The 27,748-nt window shown below is 41.0% G+C and overlaps 2 protein-coding genes across 2 annotated transcripts; both read left to right on the top strand.

Annotated features, from left to right (window-relative positions):
- The first annotated feature begins 12,549 nt into the window (after positions 1–12,549).
- Positions 12,550–17,751, top strand: LOC311062556 (actin, alpha cardiac muscle-like). The gene is made up of 8 exons (XM_084081685.1): positions 12,550–12,598; positions 13,525–13,669; positions 13,840–13,968; positions 14,539–14,734; positions 15,137–15,298; positions 15,618–15,809; positions 15,946–16,127; positions 17,347–17,751. The coding sequence occupies exons 2-8, from the start codon at positions 13,541–13,543 to the stop codon at positions 17,488–17,490; spliced, it is 1,134 nt and encodes a 377-aa protein (XP_083937811.1). The 5' UTR covers positions 12,550–12,598; positions 13,525–13,540; the 3' UTR covers positions 17,491–17,751.
- Positions 17,752–21,248: 3,497 nt separating this feature from the next.
- Positions 21,249–24,252, top strand: gjd2b (gap junction protein delta 2b). The gene is made up of 2 exons (XM_084082537.1): positions 21,249–21,530; positions 22,624–24,252. The coding sequence occupies exons 1-2, from the start codon at positions 21,460–21,462 to the stop codon at positions 23,453–23,455; spliced, it is 903 nt and encodes a 300-aa protein (XP_083938663.1). The 5' UTR covers positions 21,249–21,459; the 3' UTR covers positions 23,456–24,252.
- Positions 24,253–27,748: the final 3,496 nt, after the last annotated feature.

Here is a 27,748-nt window from a genome sequence, read left to right as displayed (position 1 = left end):
ATCTGGATAGAAAGAAGTAAAAACATACAATTATGATGTGCAAGTTAGGGGCGCAGACCCCCATCTCAAAATATTTTGTTCCAGGGACTCCCAGAAGTAAAGATTTGAGTTAAAACATTTCGCTTAAAAAAATATATATATATTCAAAGATTTGCACAAAATTGCAAGATTAAAAGAAAATAGCAGATCTACAAGCTAATAGTGCTGCATGAAGTGACGCGCTATGAGCTTGTATCTGCTATTTTTGAATAGCCAAAGTATAAAATAATGGTTAAAGTGGTTCAACTCTAAAGTGCCCCGGTTTTAATGGGTTAAACAAAATATAGTCTGAAAACAAGTACAACAAACATATACAGAATATTATATATATATATATATAATCTAACATTTGACAAACGTTTGCCTTACCTTGGCTGTGTAACTGGTGTACAGACAACTTGTTCTGTAAATGTAACTTTCAGTTTCGTTTCAGCGTAAGCGTGACGACACTGGAAACTGCTGACTACTTCCTGGCCTGGTAGTCAAGGAAAAGTTAACTGTTTGGACTGCCCTCTGGTTCATCAGGGTTCCCGCGGGTCCTTAAAAAGTATTAAAAAGTCTTAAAAAAAATATCGTGAATTTAAGGTCTTAATTTGTCTTAAATTTGACCGTAGGTATTAAATTTGAAGTTGATGTTTTTAAGGCTCATGGGAAAATGAAAGCCATAAACATCTGTGCGTATTCTAGTGTTCAGTTTTCCATAAAGATGTATCGGTAAGCTCCATCTCTCTCCCATTGAGTTGAGAGATTTTGAGAGAGACGCACGCACTGTGTTATTCCATAGGCAATAGCCCCGCCCTCCCCTGTTTCACTCCGTCTCTCATTCACCCAGCTGTAGCTGTTTTTTTCAATATGATTTGTGTGCATGGGGATCTCATCTTAAACAAGCTACGTGCTTAACTGAGCTATCCAGTTTAGTAGACCTTGTATTGCGAATTTGTACTTCCATGTACTGTTATGTACTGCCATGTACTGTTCTCATGTCTTACTAAATAAAGTACATCAATCAATCAATCAAAGCTGATGAGCATGTCTCGTTTGCCCGGCCGTCTGCTCTGCTGGATGTTGCTCGTTAATTCATTTGCTCCAGGTGTCTGTGTAAGCTCAGAAGCCCATCTAAGTGGGCATTGGGCAAAAGCATAGCCTCTGCGACCGTTTTGTTTCACAAAGATGGCAGTAGTTGAGTGCTGTTTGGCAGTACTTGTTGCTACAGAGCATGCTAACGAGTGCTACGTGCTAACAACGAACGGATGTCACCGGTTACAATTTGGAATCGAAACGAGGAACGCTTCGATTCGAATCAACTTGGATGCTGTTGTACACACACACACACACACACACACACACACACACACACACACACACACACACACACACACACACACACACACACACACAGTGCAGTGATTCTCAAAGTGGACCCCCAGGAAGTTCCAGGGGGTCCCCAGCTAAATTATAGATAGTTAGGAACCAAATGGACCCTTATGGGTCTGTAACTCTAGTGCAGGGGATTTGGCGGACCCCCTGTAGTAACTCTGAGGATCCCCTAGGGGTCCCGGACCCCCTGTTGAAGACCCCTGCTCTAGTGTACAAATGGAACCATTGTACAATATAAATTGGGGTCCCAGTGCTATAAATGCCATTAGGGGTCCGTAGTCTAATGCATGTCAAACTGGGGGTCCTTGAAGTTAAAATAGTTGAGAATCACTGCTAGAGTCGTAAACATCTTCTCTTATATGGAGGTCCTTGGCTTATCTTTTCAAATGGGGGTCTGCGGGCTAATAAGTGTGAATTTGGGGGTCCTTGACATGAAAAAGTTTGAAAACCACTGGTGTAGGACACACACACACACACACACACACACACACACACACACACACACACACACTCAAGCAACCTAATGCTTGAGACACACTCATTTTATTGATTTTTAAAGGCCTGATCTAGAAAAATACAAATGTCTATTTTAAAAAGGGTGATGTTTATTTTATATCACCAGCCAGAGATAAGACGAGAATCAATCTCTAATAGGCTTATACAGTAAACAACACACTCACAGTCTTTGATAAACAAAATATATATACTGTATGCCCATAACCGCTCTATGAGCTTGTAGATCTATTTTTTGGAAAAATCGTGGGTCTTTGAATATGTATATACAGTATATATATTTTTAAACTCAAATCTTTGCTTCTGGGGGATTCTACATGTGTTCTAAATCCTAACAGTGTTTTGAAAAACCTTATGTTGCTATCAGTGGTTATCAAAAATTATGTATTTGGCCGTGGACCCCATCTCAAAATGTTTAGTTCCAGGGACCCCCAGAAGTTGTAACAGAGTTAAAGATGTTCGCTTTAAAAATATATATATTCAAAGATTTGCAAACTTTTTCACGATTATTCAAAAATGGCAGATCTACTAGCTCACAGCACGGCGCTATGAGGTTGTATATCTGCTATTTTATAATAGCCAAAGAAATCTTACAATGACACACAGACAGGGCCGGTGTGTCCATACAGGCGACCTTGGCGGCCGCTTAGAGCGGCAGTTTTGAGAGACGGGAAAAAATAATGATAATAAATCGGTAAAATCAGAATTAAGTAACATAACCCTAACCTAACCCTAAAACCGAAATAAAGTAGCCAAAAACGTATCATAATCCGCCCAAAACCCGGAAAAGTTTGCGCGCGCACTTTGCCCCCGCATGCGCGCATCAGAGGAATCTCGCCTAGAGCGCTGATCAGCCTAGAACCGGCGCTGCACACAGATGCGTTCCCGGTCTTAATGGGTTAATAGAAGTTTTACCACCCGCTGGCCCGCACTCCCATTAGCCAATTTCAATAGGAAGACATTGTTGTGACATTTATTTGGGTCTTAAATTACATTTGTTGAGGTCTTAAAAAGGTCTTAAAAAGTCTTAAATTTGACTTTCCAAATGGTGCAGGAACCCTGTTCATGCTCAGAGTGACCAATAGACACTTGCGTTGTGTCTATATGCGACTTTTATCAGAATCAGATTCAGAATGTATTTTATTGACAGATCTGTTTGCACATCCAAGGAATTTGCTTATGTGACGTTGGTCTATTACACTAAAGCAACACTATAGAAACACTTACTGTATTATGTACAAATGTATTTAATAACAATAGGTTAAAATAAGCTTCAAACTAAATAAAATATTTAATAATGAATTTACACTGTAGACTGTACAGGCTGGTACAGCATCATAAGTATGAATAATTACATATTATTATGTTGAAAGTGCATGCAGAGTATGCATAGCATACATTCTACAATGCACTTGTATGAATAATGAATTCATATTCAGAGTTAAAGAAATTGGAATGCAGTGATAATCTATTTTTATAGAAAATCATGAATATAGACACTCACTTACTTAATTAATTAGATATTTAAAGTAACAAGTAGCAACACTGTGTGCTGTTTATTCATAATGCCTGATGATGTTTATGAAGAGATCAAGATCAGTAATCGGTTCACTTCAAAAATAAAAAATCCAAATTATACCTAATTCCCTTCAGTTAGCCTTTGGAAAACTACACAGTAAGAATTCTGCAGTAGTTTAGAGTAGACAAGGGAAAATAAAATACAGATGTAGACACAGGTTTAACTATGTGGATTACAGACAGGGTCAGAAGGCTGCCACTAGGGGCTGCCCGGGTGCAATAAAAGCTGTGGACCCCTACTCATGCAATTTTATCCCCGATAACCTGGAACCCCTGTTTTGTGGTATGTCAATGTAGGCAAAATTTTGAAGAAGAAAAAAGAAAAGAAAATATACATAAAAGATGTATACATGGGGGTCCTTGACTGGTTGTGATTGGTTACCTAAAGTAGTGATTGCCAAACTTTTATCCTTGTAGCGCCCCTTACATCTGACAAAAACGTAGACCTCTCACTGTTATTACTATACTTCACAATGGTGTTACATTTGGGAGTTTGGGACTTATATCACACCTGGAAACTCACATCGCATGCAGTACTGCCTTTTGCATCAGATAATATTTTATATGCACAGGGAATGTCAGTCCTGCACTGTTCCATTACACTTGATGTGGGCCTTGTTGCCAGTCCATGCTGCACTATGCACTCACATTTCATTATTTGCTATTACTATACTGTTAATATTGTGAACTCTACAGGTGTGTTCACTGTAGTTGTTGAACAAAGTGATTATAATCTGGCATATTGCTCAACTCCTTGTCTACCATTGATTGAAGCATTAAGGCCAAATAAAATACTGTATGTCACCTTATTTCCAGTTCCTTATATGGATATAAATTAAACTGAAAGCCAAGCACGTCAGCATTCAAGCTGTAGCCTATCACATTATTCATAGTGCTTATTAGAGGGTCTTAACCATTCAGAATCCTGCTGAAATATGGTTGTAAAGTAATTTTAGCCATTAGGTTAAGCACTGTCCAGACTGCACAGAAGGTTTTAATCTCTGCAGTACAAAACATTGGCGATGAACTACATGGCAGATCAAGGGCATGGCACCCTGTTATCTTCAGGACATGATCCAACCCCATACCCCTTACCGCTCAGATCAGCTAACACAGGAAGTCTGTTTTTATTCATTCCCTAAAAAACACCCTGGCCAAGCTATGGAACAAACTCCCCCTCAGTCAGGACTGCAAACTCACTCCCCATTTTCCACTGCAGTCTGAAAATGATCCCTTCAGACTCCCACCTCACCGCCATCACTCCTCTTGCCTTGCATCTGTTCTTGTCACCTATGTTTTGATAGATAAGTATGAATACACATGCTTTGTTATTTAGATCAGTGGTTCTCAACCTGTGGGTCGGGACCCCCAGGGGGGTCCACACATGATTTTTGGAGTTTTAATGCAGTTTTAATGCAGTTCAAATCTGAATATTTTGGGGGGTCGCGGCCTAAAAAGGTTGAGAGACACTGATTTAGGTGACTTGTGTTTTTTTACTTCACAACAAATGCCAAGAATGTTATTTAGACAGATGCTAGGTTTGATGTTTACCTGGTATCCTAGTTTCTTTGAAGCACAAAGTGTTTTTCTTTGCACTCCTACTTGACCATTACCCTGTCTTTTGTTGATAATCTCACACTTGTAAATCGCTCTGGATAAGGTGGCTGGATAAGGGTGTCTGCTAGATGCCTAAATTGTCACTAATTTGATGGATTATACACTTGAACCCTTTTTTTCATTGACTGAATACTTTATTAACAGTTTGCAAATAGTACAGTGGTACGATTATACAATGATGCTAAAAGGATAACACAAAACATCCCTAAGGGCTTGTTTCCATTGTGGTCCTGTGTATTCAATTCATCAAGCTTAACTTAATTGACCGGGGGCCCCCAGGCCAGGGGCCTATACTTGGCCTTTACCCCCTCGACATCACATTTCTTTGCCGGCAATAGCCGATCTACAAGCTCATGTCACGTTGTGAAAAGTTGTGAAAATGTAGATCTCCTATACTGTTATTTTGCCAAATGTTTGCCTCTATTATGACATGCCCATAATGGGGACGCTAGGCTTCATGTGGTTAAGGAGTTAAGTTTCTCCACAGTAACATTTTAGACCATTGATTAGGCTCCAGAAAGGTCATGTAGCAGCCACCTTGGTACACCTTGGAAGCACTCCAAGTCTTTTTTTGTTGACACGGTTGTCTGTCTGTCTATTTTGACAGACATTACCCAACCGAAAAGAAAGGCATGGCAATCGAACCTTGACGAAAATAACTTCAGACTTTTGGGGGACAGCAGGGCCATGCATTTATTATGAGTCTGGTAAAGAATATCACAAAAACATCAGAGAGCATCAGAGCTTGGTGGCTTTGAGCAGGGTTCACCTGAAGTGCAGTTCTCAGCAGAACTGGGCTTTGTTTGGTTTAAAATAATGCTATGATGCAATGATGGTCAACCCTCTCTTGCATGATGAATGGGCTGAATGACTGAATATTAAGGATTTATATCCCCTTTTTATTAACACGACAAGCAATTTAGTTTTTGCTCCCGATGGCAGTTGTGGCCTACTGTAATCCCATCACATGTAGACACAGCCTCACTTATGCTTGTTGCATAATAATGATGTAGGAAGCAATTTAGGAGCTTTGCGTTCGAAAGAGGAATGAATGGGGAAGTGTTGACTTAACTCAACCGGTCCATTTGGGTCAATTTTTACGCTGTCAGAGTAGAGTAGTCTCTCGAGACTGACTGTTGACTCACACAACTTTCAAATGCTTCCGTCGTACATCGGAAGCGCTGAAACGATTTTAACCCATTAAGACATGAGGCTGATTCTGCAAATGTCTTCAAAAACATAAAGTTTTCTGAAAAATGTACGTTTCTATATCAGTGTTTCTTGCACAAGGATTGTCATGTCAAATTATATGTATTTGGCCACAGACTCCCATCTCAAAATATTTTGTTCCAGGAACCCCCAGAAGCTAAGATTTGAGTAAAACATTTTCACTTTAAAAAATGTATTTATTCAACAATGTACACATATTTATGGGTGGAATGAAGGTCTGTGTAAACCCCTCCCACCATGATAGAACCCTACTGGCCAACTAAGTACTCAAACCACCTGGCTGAGCCACCAGGGTGCGCTGTGTTCTCTTCTGTTTCACAGTACAACAGTGGTTCTCAAAGTGGGCTCCAGGGACCCTCTTGGTTCCTTGAGGGGGTTACAAAGAGGAATGGTACAGGTCTGTAACTCTGTGTAAAAATGTAACTAAATGGACCCTTATATGGGTCAGAGTTACGGGGGTCCTTGAAATAAAAATCTTGAGAACCACTGCAGGACTCTCCTCCTCACCACCCACCCTCTTCTCCATGTTGGTGTGTTCATTTCACACAGACATTCCCGACATGGTAAGTGGTGGGTACCCCCACCCCCACAGCCAGCGTCTGACAGGTTACAGGTCATTTTAACTATTGTGTGTGGGCTTAGGAAGTATTAATAGCAGTTAAGAGTGTGTGTGTGTGTGTGTGTGTGTGTGTGTGTGTGTGTGTGTGTGTGTGTGTGTGTGTGTGTGTGTGTGTGTGTGTGTGTGTGTGTGTGTGTGTGTGTGTGTGTGTGTGTGTGTGTGTGTGTGTGTGTGTGTGTGTGTGTGTGCGCACACACATGCATGCCTGCGAGACAGAGTAATGAGTGAGTCGTGAATGTGTGAGTGATTGTGTGTGTGTGTGTGCGCACATGCACGCGTGTGTGTGTGGGAGGGAGGGAGGGTGAGTGTGTGTGTGTGCAAGTGGGAGAGAGGGACAAGATCTCCGAGACCTGGATAAGAATCCCAAGCATCTGTGTGTGTGTGTGTCTGTTGGGAGCTCAGCTTGGGCAGGGGGTGGGGGTAGAAACCAAGGAAGGAGTTTTTAGGAAGTAGCCATGGATTCCCTAGGGCCCTATAGGGCAGAGTTTGGCCCTTGTTTGGAAGTTGCTCGGGTCTTCTTGTGTTTCAAGGTCACAGTCTACACAGGAAATGCTATACCGGAGGAATGACTTTAACGTGACACAGCAAAAGGGATGTGTCAGCCTACAGCCAGCTCATAATGCGCCCTGTCCCCAGCATCACCAAAGTGGGTTATGTTGTCACAGGCCACTGCTACCCCCCATGTTGTCACGGGCCACTGCCACCCCCCTATGTTGTCACGGGCCACTGCTACCTCATCTTGTCACAGGCCTCTGCAACCTGCTGTTGCTCATTACCTTGCTTGGCCAGAGGGAGGCGATGAACCACAAATCCATTTGTATATGAGGTCTGTGACTGTGCATCATCAAGCATTGAGGCTGTACTGTAGTGTACATACTGTTCTTACTGCACACCCAACAAATTACAAACTAGGTGGTTATGCCATCTTTGGAATGTTGACCTATAATATCTGTCAACCACATTAACCCTGGTGTCCGTCTTTTGGGCACATTGATCATTCGATTTGTTGCTGTCAGAGTAAGTGAAAGGTCACAGTTCGAGTTCGGACCTTTTGGTTTTGATCTACATTCACAGAAAAAGCTGATTTTAGCCTGAATTTAGAGAAAGGCTTTTAGACAACAAATATGTTAAATCTTTTGTTGCCATTGTTTGTCTGTGAAATGTGTTTTGAATAGTAGGTGACAGAAGTCATTGGTGTTCTCTAAATGCTGTGAATCATTTGCACCTTGGAGTGTTTCTCTACATACTACTCAGTGTTAATTTATCCTTTTGTAACTGAGAGTACAAATGGTCCATTTGGTTACATTTCTTACACCCCATCTCAGAAATTCTCCCACTTCTTTACCAGTTTGAGAATCACCCTTTGTACTGTGATGATGTCGTAGATGACTTAACCAAAAGGCTAATCCTCTTTCAGGTGGGTGCTGGTCCTCATAGTGAATACACACTAACATTCTCAGTGTTTTAAACTGTTGATAAACCCTTATGGGTCCATTTGGTTACATTTGTACGCTCTCAATAGTTACAAATTGATAAATCATTAAATTTATCAATCAATCAATCAAATATGCCTCTGTGTGCTGTCTGAGGCAGTGTTTCTGGGTACATTGCGATACCCCTGCTAGGATACTCAGAAACTTTTGAATTATCCTTTTTTTTTTTTGTAAGAAATTGGATCCATGAGAAATTTTTCCCACAATCTTAAAATCTGTTAAATCAAACAAAAAATATTTTATTTGTCATATATATTGATTACAACAAATTGCCATTAACCTATATACGTCGGCCACAAAAAAAAAGGCAGAAACACCAAACCTTGCCAGAATCAGGAATCATATTTTCTGCTGGGGAAGGGGGTCCTCAGCTGAAAAAATATTGTCGCTATCCACAGGTTTCCAGTGTCCCATGGGGCATTGAGGGAAGTATGGGCATCTCTTCCTGTTGTCATTGATGCCCATAATTCCCTAGGAAACTTGTGGATAGTAAAGAAAGTTTGACAACCACTTGGGGTCTAGAGGGTTAGACCAGAGCGCAGGCAGACTCCCTGTGCCTGTCACTCAATGACAGCTGCCACTGATGAGATCTGCCCGCCCACTTCTGTTCTGATCTCCCAGAAGTCACGCCAGGCAACGGCAGGTGTGACAGTGTTAGGTCCTGTTCTTTGTTTGTCTCGGAACACTCACGTAGGGCCCCACACAACTCTGTGTGTGTGTGTTACTTACCACTAAAGTAAACAGTGATCCAATGTCATAATTTTTGTTACAAGAAACGTTTGTGCTGAAAAATATTGAAGACAACATTCGCAGGATGAATGCATGAAAAGGGGCTTTTCTGCAAAGGCTGCCACTGTAATGTGGTCCGTCACCCATGTGACCAAGACCTTCCAACCATGAATATGTCCATGTCCCCTCACTCATGAATGTGACCAAGACCCGTCACTTATTAAAATGGTGCTTTACTTGTTTAAAATAAAAAAGATTTCTGGTAGTACTTAAATACTTTGGCTATAATGACCTGCCCAAAAATAAGGACACCAAGTTCAAAGTGGATAATGTGACTATGTCCCCTGACACATGAAGGATACAATACAAAATCTAAAAGATCATCGAATATTTATGTTTTGAAGTAGCTTTTCTCTGTCGTGTCATTCTCTGATAAACTCCCACATAAACTCACATTACCAAGTGGGTATTTTGATTTAGAGCACTTAGATTACGAACTCATGCATAGTATGTTGATGTTCTTTCTTGTGCAAGTTGGAACAGTGTTTCTAGAACACGAATAAGAAGAACACGGCAAAATCCGACACTAATCTCTAGTGTTTTTGTGGTGCGCTGTACTCTTTATAATTCTCGATTCTCAAAGCTGGGATTCGTTGATGGAACGGTGCGTTAAATGCATAATCCTGCATAGCATGAAGAGTACAGCATAGCGTTTTATGTCACAGACTTGTCTGAGCAGGACAACAGCAGCTAGATCAAAGTCCATTTCTAATTTAGGTGCAGCAGAGCAAGTAAGGAAATCCATTTAGTAGCACAGTCCAAGCCTGTATCGACTGTAAAACTCTAGTCTCAATGGCAGCAGGGCATAAATATAGAAAAATTGTTCATCTTCTGTTTCAGACTTTCAGTCGGATATCAGTAGGTAGAATCTGTTCATTGACCACCGTGCACTTAAAAGTTATGTGATGAATCATGGCCACTGTTACACACAACTGCAATTCTGTGTAGTTTTTTATTATCATGAAATATATGAGGTCATTTATGTGTTTAGTGAGAATCATGATACGTTAATGTGAGGCTGAACCCTGATTCAACGTTGATTTTGAAAATAAACAGAATCAACCTTTTCTTCTTTCTTGAAATCTTTACTTTTTGGAGATTTTTATTTTATGAACTGTCTGTCCAAAAAAACCCTCCAAAATAGCAGATCTACAAGCTCTAAAACCCATCACATTGCGTCGTTTTGAGCTTGTAGATTGTCCATTTCCGCTATTTGTCATACGACAAAATATTAGGGCTTAGGTGGTTAAGTGAACACATGTATGTACAATATACAGTGTGTATGTGGTTATGCATGGCATTTCTGTACAGTCACAAACTCCCATTAGGGCTGATAAAGATCTATTCTATCTACTCTCTTTCATACAAAGACACAGTGGACATTGGAACTTGTGTACTCTCCAGAACAGGTCTGTTTACACACAGGCGTTGGGTGGAACTGAATTGACATTGATAGAATCCTTGATGACGGGAGTAGATCAATCCTGCCTGCTCGATATGCACATGGGAAGAAGAGGGTCCGAGAGCACTGGAGAGAAAGGTTAAAAGCCAGGGATAACATCAATCCCCGTCCCTCCCTAGGGATTCCCTTCCAGTGACGGAAACATACACAGGGAATAAACAAAGGAGATCATTGATGGTGGATCTGAGTGTCTGAAAGTGTAAATATTGATACATTTTTACATTTTTAGGGTCATAATCCTAATTCCCACCAGTATCTTCCTACAGTGACTTCTCTTGTAATGTTTTTTTCTTCCTGTGGTGCTTTCTTGCTTTCGTTCTTTCTTTCTGAACTACAGTATGTGCCTCCTTAAAAGAATTTCTGAACTGTCTGCTTTCTTTCAGAACTATGTGCTTCCTTATTTTTTTTCTGAATATCTTCTTTCTTTCTGAACTATCTACTTTCTTTCGTCCTTTCTGAATGATCTGCTTTTGTTCTTTCGGAAACTATCTGCTTCTTCCGTTTTCCATTTCCTGGTTCTTCTGGACACACACACACACACACACACACACACACACACACACACACACACACACACACACACACACACACACACACACACACACACACACACACACACACCCTGAGCAGGAGACCCCCAGCACAGCTGAGGTGACAGATGCTCAAAGAGAGAATGTGGGTGGGCTCTGTCTAAAACACTGGTGTGTGTGGATTACCTCACCCACTCATTTGGTCATGTGACTCATAGCCAACGGTCACAGGGGGGGGGGGGGGGGGGGTCAAGCCTGCCTGTGCCACAGTAACAGGAATCCATTTACACCTACAGTATTATAGAGAAAATAAATAAGTATTAAGTACATAGATACTTAGGACTAATACAGAAACAAATACTAAAGTGCTGTGGAATGTGAAACTGACAAAATAAATTCACATGAATTAAGATTTCTTGTTTTCAATTAAGCAACATCCATTTTGGGAAGGCATTTGTTCTCTGATTCTCAGTGAGGCATCCCTATTTTGGGCATGCCATTATAGGCCGGAAGTCAAAACAAAAAATAAAATCTAATCAAAAGACTTTCAATACTTTAAAAAACAGCGATGCATTGCAGATCGACTATTTTAGCTACATATATAAGTATGTAGAGCATAAGTAGTTAAAACAGATTATTATCATTGCATACATTTTCAACTGATACTGTTTAGGTTAGAGATGGCTCATAGCTTTAGTAGTATATTGTATTCAGTATTGTGACGTAGTCTACATGCAGAGATCATTTTAGTGGACATAGCCTATACATTTGAGCCCAAATCCTTATAATCAGAGCATGTGACATGCTCCAAAGTGGTGTCTAATAAAGGGATATATCACTAATTATCATTAAAATGACAGGAGAGTTCATCCCATAAGTCTATGTACATTCCACTCTGCAAAAGATTCACTCACAGGCGACAATACGCACCCAGTCCACTTCCCTGGCATGACATTAGCCAGATGCTTGAAACCTTATCCCACAAATAACATTTGCTTTCGGGTCCACCCGCTCCTACTGGGGTGTTGAAAATAGAGAAATACCTCTTCGCACCATCACAAACCCACCCACCACCCGTCCTCCGCATGGACCCTTTCCATACATGGGCATCAAGGAGGCTCGTGCTGGGAGGGGCCTCCCCACTTCTCTGCTCTTTGCGCTCTCTTCCATTCATGGAGACTCGGCTCAATGGCACAGGGGGGGGGCACCAAATAAGGAAGAGGGGCGCGTCTGGAGTAGAGGCGTCAACATGTGTGGAGGAGGCCTATAAATTGGTGTCGGCCCTCTGTATTCTCTACCACACTACTGCCACTACTTCCCGAGACAGGAACATACTCTTGGTGCTGATCTGGTGAGTAGCATAATTGATGCAAGCTAACAACTTAATACACTATCTGCCGAGGAGAAGCCCACTGGACTACCTGGAGACGCAAACATGGAATTAACTTCTATTTGGAACTTTTGATATTATGTTGTTGTTTTTTTACGTTTGAATATCAGGTTTTTCACAATAGACTACTATGGATGGATTAGGTTACTGACAAATGGACATCAGTCTATTCCTATCCTAGCTACAGTATAAGGACTACAGCGTTTCTTTTTTCCCCACTTTATCAGTAAAAGCTGGGTATTTTGTTGGTAGTGGTGGCGCCATCATTAAATCACATCACTGTTGTCCTGGCCTGCCCTAACCCTATTCTGGGGGCGACCATTCGGCCAAAATAGTAGATCTTGTAAGCGCATAACCATCACAATGTGTCATGTTGTGAGCTTGTAGATCTGCTATATTCAGTGAAGAGATTTGGTCTAGAGGGGAAAAAGGGAGGGGGGAATAGAGCCCTGGGACATTCCTGTTAACTACAGCAAATATTGGTTTAAGTGGTTAAATTAGGTTAGATTACTTTTACTAACTTTTTCTAACAATTTCTTTACAGTGAATGTGACAGGGTATATGACGTATGTTAACGTTTGATTGCTTGCAAACAAAATGTATGTGCTGTAAACTATCCTATAATTTGAGATATGCCTATCTTGGTGATTAAGCTTATTGGCTAGAGGCATATTGTTAATTTCTGGGCTCATTGAGTAGCGAGTGTCCAGGTAGACAACAATCTCATCAGCTGTAGTAGGCCCCCACAAACAAACAGGGCTTGCTTAGTGATTCCGACTGTAGCAGTCATTTTACATGTTTAAGATAATCTATACTTCGTTGTTTCATATTAAAAGATTTGTGCTATACAAATAAGTTAACAAAGGTAATGCATCTTGTCCCAACAGAAACCTATCTGACATCATGTGTGACGATGATGAGACTACCGCTCTTGTGTGTGACAACGGCTCCGGGCTGGTGAAGGCTGGCTTCGCCGGAGATGACGCTCCTCGCGCCGTGTTCCCCTCCATCGTGGGTCGCCCCCGTCACCAGGTATGTCTTTGCACAAACTTGGCCAATGAGTAATTCAAAGTTGTTGATTTATATGTCGACGTAGGAAAAGAGTTTGATATATCATACGAATTATAGTATGGGTCACATATTTGAGGCTTTAGATGTCCCTCTCTGGTTTGTTATAAGACATCTCTCTTCTCTCTCCAAAGGGTGTCATGGTGGGTATGGGGCAGAAGGACTCCTACGTGGGTGATGAGGCCCAGAGCAAAAGAGGTATCCTGACCCTGAAGTACCCCATCGAGCACGGCATCATCACTAACTGGGATGATATGGAGAAGGTGAGCATCGGGGGTATATTGCACTGACGCTGCACCGAAAATAGCAGATCTACAAGCTCACAAAGCATCACACCGCAATGCGCTGTGACCTTGTAGATCTGCTATTTCTAGCTCGCAACATCGTCATAGGAAGTATAAATCACGGTTAGGCCCAAGTCTTTTTTTGTTGACACAGTTGTATGTCTGCACTTTGACATACGCTACCCCACCGAAAGAAAGATATGGCAATCAGACGTCAACGAAAATAACTTCAGACTTTAGAGGAAAAGCAGGGCCATGCATTTATTATGAGTCTGATAAAAATATCACTCAGTAGTATAAATCATGCTTAGAAGTCCTAGGAATCTGGCGCTCTGTAGTCAGATCCTTAGTACATTTTCCTGTGATCCTAAAGGATCATATATGGACTCATTCCATCTTGGGAATAAGGACAAGAGCTGTGAAGAACATGAATCAATAGACGACGATCGGCTCATTCTAACCGCATGATAAGGAGCTTTATTTAGCGTTTTTTGCTTTGTTATTGTTATTTTGCTTAATAGCCTTTCTCTGCCTCTCTCCACTCCTCAGATCTGGCATCACACCTTCTACAACGAGCTGCGTGTTGCCCCTGAAGAGCACCCCACCCTCCTCACAGAGGCCCCCCTCAACCCCAAGGCCAACAGGGAGAAGATGACCCAAATCATGTTCGAGACCTTCAACGTCCCGGCTATGTATGTGGCCATTCAGGCCGTGCTGTCTCTCTACGCCTCCGGTCGTACCACAGGTGAGACCAGATGCTCTAACTGTATGATTTATATTATTCAGGCTTGAGGCCATGGCTTTTTTGTCCACTCATCCAAAGCAGCTATAATATAAGATGTACTTGCATAGTCTTTATAATGCAGTGTAGTTAGTCCTAGTTAGGTCAAAGTTATTGCTGCTACAATGTTAAGGAACAAAACTCTTGTGTACTCAAACTTAAGACTGAATGTTGAGTTTTATTGCATGAAAACATTGTTTTTATCATCATCTCCTGCAGAATCATTCATCCCAAGCAATTGGAGTATAGTTTTTTGATCTTTAGAGGAGATTTTGATGAAGACCTGTAATCATTCTTAACTGTTCAGAGTGAACTGAACTTGCTGCTGTCGACATAGAGCTGACATAACCATGTGTTATTCAATAGGTATTGTTCTGGACTCTGGTGATGGTGTGACCCACAATGTGCCCATCTATGAGGGTTATGCTCTGCCCCACGCCATCATGCGTCTGGACCTCGCTGGTCGCGACCTCACTGACTACCTGATGAAGATTCTGACAGAGCGTGGCTATTCCTTTGTCACCACTGGTAAGTACATAACGGTTGTACTACTACAAACTCTTTGAGCCTTTTGTTTAGTGTTACGCCCCCTTCATGGAATTATCACGTATCTATGTAGCATCTATATTGCCATTTAACCACATGAACCCTAGCATCCCTATTCTGGGCATGTCATAATAAGTGAACATAGGCAAAATTGGAAAAACATACAGTATGGCAAAAACGGATGAGCATATGGCAAAAAGGTGCAAGGAGTTGAGCATACATAAATGAGAGTCATGTGAAATTCTTCGCCGCGTCTGTCATAAACAAAACCATTAAACACTCTTATGACCTTCCTTGACAGCTGAGCGTGAGATTGTCCGTGACATCAAGGAGAAGCTGTGCTACGTGGCTCTGGACTTTGAGAACGAGATGGCCACCGCCGCCTCTTCCTCCTCCCTGGAGAAGAGCTACGAGCTGCCCGACGGCCAGGTCATCACCATTGGCAACGAGCGTTTCCGTTGCCCCGAGACCCTGTTCCAGCCTTCCTTCATCGGTGGGTGGCTTGTGTTGTGTTTTGCACCCTGCTGCCAAACAAAACATTCTTTGAACTGAACCGAGAACAAACCCATCACAACGCATCACATCAATTTATTTATTTCCTCACAATACTTTCCCTCTTCTACCTACAGGCATGGAGTCTGCCGGTATCCATGAGACCTCCTACAACAGCATCATGAAGTGTGACATCGACATCCGTAAGGACCTGTACGCCAACAACGTGCTGTCCGGTGGTACCACCATGTACCCTGGTATCGCTGACCGCATGCAGAAGGAGATCACTGCTCTGGCCCCGTCCACCATGAAGATCAAGGTGTGTGCATTTGTCACTGCTGTGAACTCCTCCTAGCTTACTTGCAGAAAGCAAGGAGGTTAATGCCATGCTAGCACAATTAGAATCACAGTAACTTTATTCACCAAGCAAGTGTTTTAGACAATCGTTTAGAGATGCTTGTTTAGGGGTCCTCTTTGATTCTTAAAGCTGCAAAACAGAACTTATTTTAATGAACAAAACCTTATTTTAATGACATGAAACCTAGCATCCCTATTCTGGGGTAAACATTCTGCAAAAATGACAGATTTACAAGCTCAAAATGTGTCGCAATGCAGTGCAACACGTTGCAATGCAAGAGCTTGTAGATCAGCTATTTTCGGCAGAGATATTTGTTATATCGAGAAAAGGTAAGGGACCAAGTAGGCTATATACAGTATAACCTTTATTTAACCAGTAAAAAAAACATTGAGACAAAGTATCTTTTGCAAGAATGCAACTTCAAACTTCAAAACAGGAACAGCTTGTGGCGAGAACTTCCGCTGTGTAATCTTTTTAAAAGTCCTAAATGAGATCAAGGAGTCTGGATTGAAGGTCGTTCCAAGCCCATGGGCCAAAATAAAATAGCCTTATTTTGCCAGCCTCAGTTCGCAAAGAGGGCACAATATAGCACGCTAGCACAGCCATGCGTTTGATCTGAGGTTGAGTGAGTTTTTGATCAACTGAAACAATACAAGAGGGGAGATTACCAATAGCTTTGTATATGAAGATGTGCCAATGCTGTAACCTACATGAAGTTAAAGATTACCAACCAACTAGTGAATACAAAGTGCAATGATGGGTCCTGAATCTCAATGAAGCATGATAGAAAGTTAAGCTAATATGGTGGGACAAACAAATCTATAAACAGTGTCACCATAATCTAGTTTAGACAAAAAAAGTCCAGCATTAGATTTTCTGCCTTTCATGCAGGAGACTCGGGTTTGAATCCTGAGTAGGACATGGAAGTTATGGATTGCAGCTTTAAGTCGAATTTCTACTTCGTCGTGCAATGGTGTTGCTCATCGGAAATAACAATTTTCAAGCTAGTAACGCTATACATTGTGTACACATCTATTATTTACAAGACTAATTGTATGTTAGACATTAAAGCTAGTTTGCTGATGAAATGCTCAACGACAACAGTAAATTTCACAATGGCAAGGCTATACAAACCTGACTCCTGCCCTTTCCTCAATCTCCCTCTCTCTCTTCCCCACAGATCATCGCTCCCCCTGAGCGTAAATACTCCGTCTGGATCGGCGGTTCTATCCTGGCCTCTCTCTCCACCTTCCAGCAGATGTGGATCAGCAAGCAGGAGTACGATGAGGCCGGCCCCTCCATTGTGCACAGGAAGTGTTTCTAAACGACAACCGAATGCTTTACCCAACCGAACGCTTTACATTACCTCCGCCTGCAGATATGGATCTGAGAATGATAGACGTCCAGGCAGCCTTTCCTTTATGATGATTGTTGTTGTTGTTGTTGTTGTACAGTTTATGTTTACACACAAGTGCAATTTATTATGCTGTATGTGGTTATTCTTTTGAAAAAAATGAAATGATTTTTACATGGATATTTATTGGTTTGTAAAATAAACAAGAACCAGGACTTTAAATCCTAAGCATGTTGTCAAGTTGTCTATTAAGTTTGTGATTTGTGGTTCAAGCATTTGTCAACGAACTATCATTGAGCTAAATGCTTAAGCAAGGTAGCCTACTTCAGCACCAGATTCTTAGTGGAGTTGCTCAATGTTCAAGTGTTCAACACCTTTTATTCCTATACATTAGTATATAGTAAGTATATTTCTATACATTTTGAAACATAAAAGTCAAATTTACTGTTTGTGGGTTTTTTTCTTCTCAGTGTGCGCAGTAGAGGTGTGCTCTGCTTAAAGCAGCAGGACGTAACTTTTTATTTTTCTTCGACCCCGGAATTGAACCCTTTTTCCTGACATTTTTACCATTGAGTTAATAGCCCCGGCATGCTTGCTCGAGGAATAAATTGAATCTTGACCATCAGGTCAAAATTATTGTCAGATCCTGTGTCTAGGTGAGACATGACCTTTGACACGATCTAAATGTCTCAATAGAAGAGCAGGGAGACAAAATACAACCACCCCAATTGTATAAGTTCTATTGTATTAATATTCTCTTACCATACAGATTGAACACAATTACATTTTATTCATTGAGAAGGTTACATAGTGAGGCTTTAACCGCCATTGCTGTGGAGTGATTTATTTATTTGTTAAAATAAGTGTTAAATAGATTTATATTCTGAACCACATTTGTTCAGTAACATGGGTCTCCTGGTCTCTCCTGCTCTTTAGTAAACAGAAAATAAATGCCCAGGTAGGGATATCAATTTTATCCATTTTGAGAACTCACATACTGTAGGATAAGGGGATAAACAAGTATAGGATAAACAAGTGAAATTGCAAAAAAAATAAAAAAGACCAGACAAAATAGGAACATACATTTTGGTATGACAACCTCAAAATGTATTTCCTGTTTATTAAAGGGATGGAGAGATCAAATTAAACTTTATTTATATAGCACATTTTTAATGACCATTGACCAAGGTCGAACCAAAGTGCTGAACAAGAACACATTAAAAAACAGGTAAACAGAGCAGAAGAAAACTAATTAAGGCAAAAGAAAATAATTAAAGGAAGGCAAACCAGCTAAACGAATCACAACAAGAATGAAACAAAACAGCATATCAAAGTATACAGCATCAATGTATACACAGCAAGGGCATACATACATGGTCAAGCAGCATTAGAGGCCACGGAGAAAAAATTGGTCTTTAATAAAGATTTAAAGACCTCCAAGGACTGAACAGAGCGAATGCGATGGGGAGATGGCGAGACCTTGATTAATCGGAACATAGAGCTTTCACTTTTAAACACAAACATTTTCTTTTTACAAAAGAATATCATTTAATCTTCCTCCAAAAAATAAATAAATTGCACAATAGACTATCTAAAGCTGACAATGTTTTGCAAAGCAATATTTGTGAGCTTGTAGAGCTCGGCCATTTTCAGTATAAAGACCTGAGGCCGATTCTACAAAAGCCTTCTACATCAATAGTTATCATAGTATTTTTCATGCCATGGACCCCCAAATTGATATGTATTTGGCCGTGGACCCGCCCATCTGAACATGTTTTGTGCCAGGGACCCCCAGAAGAGAGGATTTGTCTAAAATATTGATCAAAATCTTTCTATATATATATATATATATATATATATATATATATATATATATATATATAGATATATATATATATATATATATATATATATATATATATAGATATATAGATATATAGATATATATAGATAGCTAAAATCTATAATGATTCTTTCCCGGTGTTAATAGGTTAAAACAGTTGACGGGGTACCTGTGACATCCTTTAAGGTTGCACTTCACCGATTCTCAACCTTGTCTTATTATTGGAGCTGGGCAAACCTGGCTAAAAAAAGGCTGCGGTTTATTAGTAATCCCCATTGATTATGTAGTCAGGTTTCTGAACTGCCCACAGTCCACCTCTGAGACACAGAGCGAGTTGTCAGAAATAGTACCATCTTATAATGAGCATTAGTGAGGACCAATCAATGATTTTCAACCTTGTCTTCATATTATATTATAATATGAAGACACGGTTGAAAGTCATTGAATTGCTTCTTTTAATCTATTAGAATTTAGTTTGAATTAGACAGCTAATTAAAAATAGAACAACAATAGTGGTGCAGCATGGCACTGTGTCATGCTAAGTTCTATATTTGGAAACTTTAAGCCGGGTTTCAAAGAAACACAGTAAAGAGATTAGGGGGCTATCCTGGAGCTCACACTGTGTGTGTGTGTGTGTGTGTGTGTGTGTGTGTGTGTGTGTGTGTGTGTGTGTGTGTGTGTGTGTGTGTGTGTGTGTGTGTGTGTGTGCCTGCCCCTAGCATTTATTTATCAATATTTCACTTCCTTCATAATTATCACTCTCCATCTTCACCTGTCAGTTTCTCCTTCCATCTCCTTATCTTTTGCTCTCTCTCTCTCTCTCTCTCTCTCTGACACACACACACACACACACACACACACACACACACACACACACACACACACACACACACACACACACACACACACACACACACACACACACACACACACACACACTCACACTGCAATATCAGCATCCTCTATTCCAGCATTCATTATGTGTCTACCCGGCCGACCCTGATGAAGGCCATATTGTGCCGAAAAAACTTCACTTCATAATTGCTTCATCATGAGCAACTTAATGTGTTGTTGCTCTGCCCCGGGTACCATATGTTCCTTCCTCCAATCTTCCACCTGGAAGGTAGTCCCAAAAGACCCCCCCCCTCCCTCCAGTGGTGGAAAAAGTACTCAATTTGTGTACTTAAGTAAAAGTATCAATACTGCAATGTTGAAATACTCTGTTACAAGTAAAAGTCTGGTATTCAGAATTTGTTTTAATAAAAGTACAAAAGTATTGGCATCAAAATATACTTAAAGTACCAAAAGTAAAATTACTCATTATGCAGAATGTCCAATTTCAAGTTTTCAAAATGTATACAAATCTAATCTTTAGAAAATAGCTTGTAGATCTGCTATTTTCAAATAGCGAAATATAGATAGAGGTTAATATATGTTTAGTAATATAAATCTAAATCTAAATAGTAACTAAAGTTTCAAATAATTATAGTGGAGTAAAAAGTAGGCTACAATATTTGCCTCAGAGATGTAGTGGAGAAGTAGAAGTATACAAAATTGGAAATACTCCACTAAAGTAAAAAAAATACCTCAAAAATTGTGCCTAAGTACAGTACTTGAGTAAATGTACTTAGTTACTTTATACCAACTGCCCCCTCCCCCCCTCACCGTTCTTTCCCGGCATCATCAACCAACCAACCTGTGTGCGTGTGACGCAACGCACGTCTGTCTACTTATAAAGCGGGATTAGCGCTCACCCAGCAACACTCTGCTCCGCCCTCTCCATTCACAACCTGCCTGCCTGACTGACTGTCTTCCAGTCGGGGATCGAAAATAGGAAGGGCTTTCTACTAATCAGGACCTCGAAGTTCAAGTGTTCTGGTTCAGGACTGAGCTTACTTGTAACCAGAGGTACAAAGGGCATCGAGCAGGTAACACACCAAGGAGGCGGAGAGAGACCGCAGGCAGCGGAGCTATCAATGCGTTCAAAAGGTATTCCGTCGAAGGAGGAATAGACGCGGGGAATAATAATATATTCCCTGCTTTCCATTTTTTTTTTTTTTTGCTCCGAGGCGCCAGCATTTTCCGAATGAACCATCATGGGGGAGTGGACCATACTCGAGCGTCTCTTGGAGGCTGCTGTCCAGCAGCACTCGACTATGATCGGAAGGTAAGAGCAGAGGTGAAGTGAAAAAGTTACCTGTATGATAGTGCGCACTAGGGACATCTGGGCACCTCGATGTAAAATTGGCTATATTGTCCAACACATCCAACACAATAACATATTTGAAAAATGGAAAGTAATGTATACATGATGTGAACATGCATGGTAGCCTACATCATCATCAGACTTATTTTTTTTCCTTCAGCTTCTTGTTTATGCCCCAAAACGACTGGATATAGAGGTTTTGTAGTAATTGTAGAAAGATTAGACCTTAATTGTCGAATGTTAAAGCATGTTCTAATCATGCATACTTTACTTTACTTAAAAACGTTTTCAAAATATATTACATTTTTTACCATTTTGGACAAAATAGCCACTTTTACATGATGTGCCCAGATGTCCCTAGTGCCCACCTATCCTGTCACCAGTTATCTACATGATTGTGTCCTGAGCGTCAGAGAGAAATAAGCCTCTGCATGCACAATGTATAACTAACGATCGCAATGGCCAATTTATGGAAAGGGCAACACTTTGTGCTCATATTTCATTTTCATGTTGGAAGAAACATTTTGAGGAATTGTTCAAACCCATTAAATGTAGAGTAATTGCTCTGTATGTGTGTGGGGAAAGCATGCTTTCATTTCAGTGCAGGCTAGTGGATTTCAGCACTGGACAGCTCCCAAGTAGCCTGCTAACTGCTTTCTCTCCACCCAGGGGACCACAGCTTCGTGATGCATTGCATTGCCTAATTGAGCTAGTTTAGAACCCCTTAAACCCTATTTGCTTTGCTATACATAGCAAACAGGACCATGAGTTGTACCTTTTATCCCTCTACACCAAATCTCTTCACAAAAAACAAATGACGATTTACAAGCCCTGCGATCTTGTAGATTGTCTATTTTGGGTGAATGCCCTCCAAATGCTAGGGATCAAGTGGTCATCATCAAGATGATGCCATCAAACAGCCCCCATGCAAAGCAAAAAAAAAGAAAAAAAGGAACAAGTAATTTTCTTTTTAAATGATGCACATCAAACAGCCCCCATGCAAAGCAACAACAAAAAACACATGTCATTTTTGAAATCTGCTTCTTGCTTTTAGGATCCTGCTAACAGTGGTGGTGATATTCCGGATCCTCATCGTGGCCATTGTCGGTGAGACGGTCTACGATGACGAGCAGACCATGTTCGTGTGCAACACACTGCAGCCGGGCTGCAACCAGGCGTGCTACGACAAGGCGTTCCCAATCTCCCACATCAGATACTGGGTGTTTCAGATCATCATGGTGTGCTGTCCCAGCCTCTGCTTCATCACGTACTCTGTGCATCAGTCCGCCAAGAACAAGGAGCGGAGGTTCTCCACCGTCTACCTGTCCCTGGATAAGGACCAGGACAAGGACCAGGACACGTCCAACAGCAAAAAGGTCAATGTTAACGGAGTGCTTCAGAACTCGGAGAACTCCACCAAGGACGCGGATCAGGACGATGTGAAGGACATGCCTAGCTCTTTGCTGAGGAACTCGCGGTCCAAGATGAGGCGACAGGAGGGCATCTCCCGGTTCTACATCATACAGGTGGTGTTCAGAAACGGGCTGGAGATCGGCTTTCTGGTCGGTCAATACTTCCTCTATGGATTCAACGTCCCCGCCGTGTACGAGTGCGATCGCTATCCGTGCATTAAAGATGTAGAATGCTACGTTTCCAGACCCACCGAGAAGACTGTGTTTCTGGTGTTCATGTTCGCGGTGAGCGGCATCTGCGTGCTGCTGAACCTGGCTGAACTGAACCACCTAGGCTGGAGAAAGATTAAAGCGGCCGTCAGAGGAGTGCGGGCACGGAGGAAGTCTATTTATGAGATCCGCAACAAGGACTTACCGAGAATGAGCATGCCTAATTTTGGCCGCACTCAGTCGAGTGACTCTGCCTATGTGTAATCGCCTATGTGCAAAGTCCAGAATGTTCATTCATCTCTTTAAAGTGTGGAAATGGACCTGTATTGTTTATGCACACTCTCCAAAGTCAAATAGCAATCTGCAGGGCAGATGTATAGGATGAATGATCAATGTGGAGGGACATTTATCTCAACGACCTCGACAAGAGGGATTTGGTTGGGTATTGATTTTATTTTTTTATTTTATTTTTATTTCATGGACAACGACGACAAAGAAACCAAAATGACCAAACGTCTTTGTCGTATTTAACGAGAACAAGGCACTGATGTAACTTTAGTGTTTTATTCATTCGTCTTATAAAGTGCTTCTTAAAAGCATACAATCATATTTGAATTTAAGTGTTTAGATGTACCCATCCCTGTCTTCCTCTCTCTCTCTCCCTCTCCCTCCCTCTCTCTCTCCCTCTCTCTTTCTCTCTCTCTCTCTCTCTCTCTCTCTCTCTCTCTCTCTCTCTCTCTCTCTCCCTCTCCGTGTGTGTCTGCTGTTCACGTGTACACTGCGTTTGTTCTTGCACTACTAAGCCAAAACGATAGGCCTATTTATACTTGCAACAGTGATGTAATGACATTCCACTCAGACAACACTTACAGTATGCCATAGTGAAAACACACCGTCTGGTGAATTTAAATATAACACATTCACGCAGTAAATAACTGTCATTTAGCATCTATCACATTAGTGATGTCATTGTATTGGGTTGCCTGTGCTTACACCATTGTCCTTAACCCAAGTGATCACTCATTCACTTTAGCTAACAAGCATGAGCAGCAAATGCTGCAAACACCTCAGTTCTTTAATGTATCGTTCTTTTCGTTATATGTTCTTTTGGTTTGTTTGTTTGTTCTAGACAACCAAGCGCCCATTTCTTTCATTTGTGTTGTTTTTCTCTTGTTTTTGTGTCATCAAGTGCCATATATGTACATAATGTATATTATATTATACAGTATATCTATAAAATATTACAACTTTTATCCAGAAATATGACTTCCAAGAAATGGAATGCAATCATCATGTTTTTTTTATTTAATTGCAACACAAAAGACCAAACCTTCATGGCATAGGCTGAATCAGAATTATTGATGGATCTTAATCGCATAAATAAGGCATACATTTGAATTTCATTGGCAAAAAGGCAAAATCTTTCTGCCATTGGTGCTACCATTTCCAAGAGGAACTACTCAATTAACCACTTTCAACCTGGCATCCATATTTTGGGCAAGTCATAATAGGCAGAAAAAAACTGTCAAAAGTAGAAGAAATAGCAATACAAGCTCACAATGCATCATGAGCTTGTAGATCAGCTATTTTCGCTATTTGCCATATGACCAAGTATATACTGGAGGGCTTAAGTGGTGTAACTGTAAAACAACACTGACATGGGTCTATAATAAAAATGGAAATCATATAAATGAGACACTAAAGGTGTGCAGTTAATTATTCAAAATCCCAGCCTCAGATTGTTTGAAAGCACAGAAATGGAAGCAGAATGACAGTTCTGCACTTTGGGCCAGAACCTTAATTCTAATTCTGGATCATTTCTACACTCCTGTGGTTGACTGTTTCATAAAACCTGTAGCGTACTTAATAGTCACAAAGCACAAAGTGTTATTTTGAAATAAGATTTTTTTCTTTCCCCATAGGCCAATTTGTCATATTCTTTATGGATTCAAAGATTTTAAAGTCCAAACAATCTTGCCCATTGGCTTTGTTAGTCCACGTCTTTGAATCAACATGGAATCTCCTTCTTTTTCCACTTTTTTCACCCCCATTTGGGCACTATAGACGTTGTAAACCACAGCATCTTTGTGCCTCTGTCAGCCCAAGGCCAGTGTGCTGGCACACAGTAGTCTGCACACTGTAAAAGTAACTTGCTCCCTGTCAATGGTTTATTATAAATAATAAACTATTGACTGGAAGCAATTTACTGTACCTCTACAGTGTGTGGACTCTATTTATTTTGACTGGCCTTAATCAATTTGTTCTGCACCTGCTTTATAGTGGATGTGCTCTTTTTTTTAAACATATTTTAAAAAAAATCACACCTCTTCAGCACTGTGTGTGTGTGTGTGTGTGTGTGTGTGTGTGTGTGTGTGTGTGTGTGTGTGTGTGTGTGTGTGTGTGTGTGTGTGTGTGTGTGTGTGTGTGTGTGTGTGAGAGTGTGTGAGAGATCCTATCAGATTAGGTCATGGTTAACCAGCAGAGGTCGACTGCAAGGTCACAGAGCATTGCATGGTCAAACAGGAAAAGCATATTTATGAGTGTGTGTGTGTGTGTGTATACGTGCTGAGGGGATACAGTATATCAATATGTGGGAGGTGGGTGTCTGTATCTATAAAATTGTGTGTGTGTGTGTGTGTGTGTGTGTGTGTGTGTGTGTGTGTGTGTGTGTGTGTGTGTGTGTGTGTGTGTGTTCGCACCTGTGGGATTCCTTGCATACGCATGTACACGTGCATGTGTGAGTGTGTAGGACATGTGACACACAGGGGACAGTGGTACAGCAGTGTGGGGTGGCCAGGAAATGCTGCCAAGAGCATGACTCTGCAACTCCAGGTGAAAAAAAATCGAAGACCTAAGGCCCTGGAATATCAATCTCAAATTCAGCTGGGAGTTTACTTTCTCCCCTCAGACACAGAAAGAAGCTGCGCTGGCTGCCTCTTTCTCTCTCTCTCTCTGTAACTATAAATATCATCTGGGATGCTTTTATCCAAAGGACCAACATCTATCCATAGGTAACAAATTCCATAATATACCTGTCGGTCTTTGTCACACTCTCCAGAGTGTAACAGAACACTCTAAAGTCTGATTTATACGTGGGTTAGCTAAAAATAGACGATTTACAGGCTCACAAGCTCATGTGGCTTGTGAAGAATGTGTCCAATATTCATTTCAGCGACTATAGGGCAAAGGAATCGGTCGTAATCTTTGCTCATGGTCACTTCTTTATTGGATTTAGGAGACTAATGACCCTGCTTCTCGTCTCCTAAAGCCATGTGACACAGATACAGGAAATCAATCAAACATGGTGTGTCTTGGTGCACGACACCAACGAGCAACTAAGTATGAATCACCCTGTAATTAGCCAGTGTTGGTTCCATGTTCTCCCCATTTGAACCCCATAGTTAAGTGCACAATGCACACAGTACACCCTGCCCTCGCGCTGCCTTCACAAGTACGGCACGTGACGCTACCCGTCTCCTCTTGACACCAAGCTTTAATGCAATTCATCCAGCTCTCAAAACATGAATACTAATTCCCACGCCTTGCTGAAGTGGGACCGGGGAGGGGGAGCGGTTAGCGATTAAAAAGCCACAGATGAATATGACAGGGTGAGAGAATTAACTGAGGAGAGAAACAGTAGTCTTTGCAGCTTATAGGCATAGGCCCGCATGGGAAGATTGGATTATAGGTTTCTAATATTTCCCTTTGTAACCTTCACGAGAGGTTCTCTGATAACACACCGCCGGGTCGGAATGGTAACAGTAGTTTCTTCTATAAATAGCCCCCAGCCAGCGAGTCAGCCACTGACTGAACTCCTTTTCACTTCCATCTCCGTGCAGCTTAATGCTGAGCATCGTCTGTTTGTACAATACCAACAATGTGCGGTTTAGAATGCTGTGGATTCCTTCTGCCAATCTGTCCAGTACTGTTTTGTATTGTTTTTTTTATTTTTTATTTGATTGGATTTGATGTAGCCACACATAGGTGCAGGTATAAGTATAAGATTATCTACTTGCTGCTTCTGCTTTTGAAAAAGATTTGATTATGTTCAGATGAACAGTATAATACTATGTTGTGTGCTGTTATCTGTTTAATCCCCAAGCCAGAGACGGCAAAGGATAATAAACTGTTATTTTAATTTATTCTGTTGTATTGTTTTCTGTCCATTCATGTCACATCACATCATATCACATACAGCTTATTGTGTGTGTGTGTGTGTGTGTGTGTGTGTGTGTGTGTGTGTGTGTGTGTGTGTGTGTGTGTGTGTGTGTGCGCGCGCGCGCCTTACCGTAACTTACCTTATCCAGAGTATTTATTTGACTCTGAGAGTATACAAATATAAACATAGACCTTGATAACTTAGAATAATGAGGGCAAGATTATGCCCTAATTAGCCCAAGCTATCACTGGAACCTGGACCCTGTGGAGACTGTATGATTTTGGGTAAAAAGGTGTTAAGACTGAAAAGGTATAGTAATAATAAATGAGACGACAACGACAGGTTAAAATAAGGTAATTATTATTACAAAATGAGTTATTAATTACAGTTACAATTAA

The sequence above is a fragment of the Gymnoscopelus microlampas genome (assembly GCF_963454915.1).
Source record: "Gymnoscopelus microlampas genome assembly, chromosome: 16".
Taxonomy (NCBI): domain Eukaryota; kingdom Metazoa; phylum Chordata; class Actinopteri; order Myctophiformes; family Myctophidae; genus Gymnoscopelus; species Gymnoscopelus microlampas.
Note: the sequence above shows the minus strand (reverse complement) of the source record. Positions and strands in the feature narration are given on the sequence as shown.

Excerpts from the sequence above, each read along its gene's own strand:
- LOC311062556 (XM_084081685.1), top strand. The coding sequence starts at position 13,541 with ATGTGTGACGATGATGAGACTACCGCTCTTGTGTGTGACAACGGCTCC. Across the intron at positions 15,299-15,617 it reads CTATTCCTTTGTCACCACTG|CTGAGCGTGAGATTGTCCGT; the intron begins GTAAGTACATAA and ends CTTCCTTGACAG. Across the intron at positions 16,128-17,346 it reads CGTCCACCATGAAGATCAAG|ATCATCGCTCCCCCTGAGCG; the intron begins GTGTGTGCATTT and ends TCTTCCCCACAG.
- gjd2b (XM_084082537.1), top strand. The coding sequence starts at position 21,460 with ATGGGGGAGTGGACCATACTCGAGCGTCTCTTGGAGGCTGCTGTCCAG. Across the intron at positions 21,531-22,623 it reads CACTCGACTATGATCGGAAG|GATCCTGCTAACAGTGGTGG; the intron begins GTAAGAGCAGAG and ends TCTTGCTTTTAG.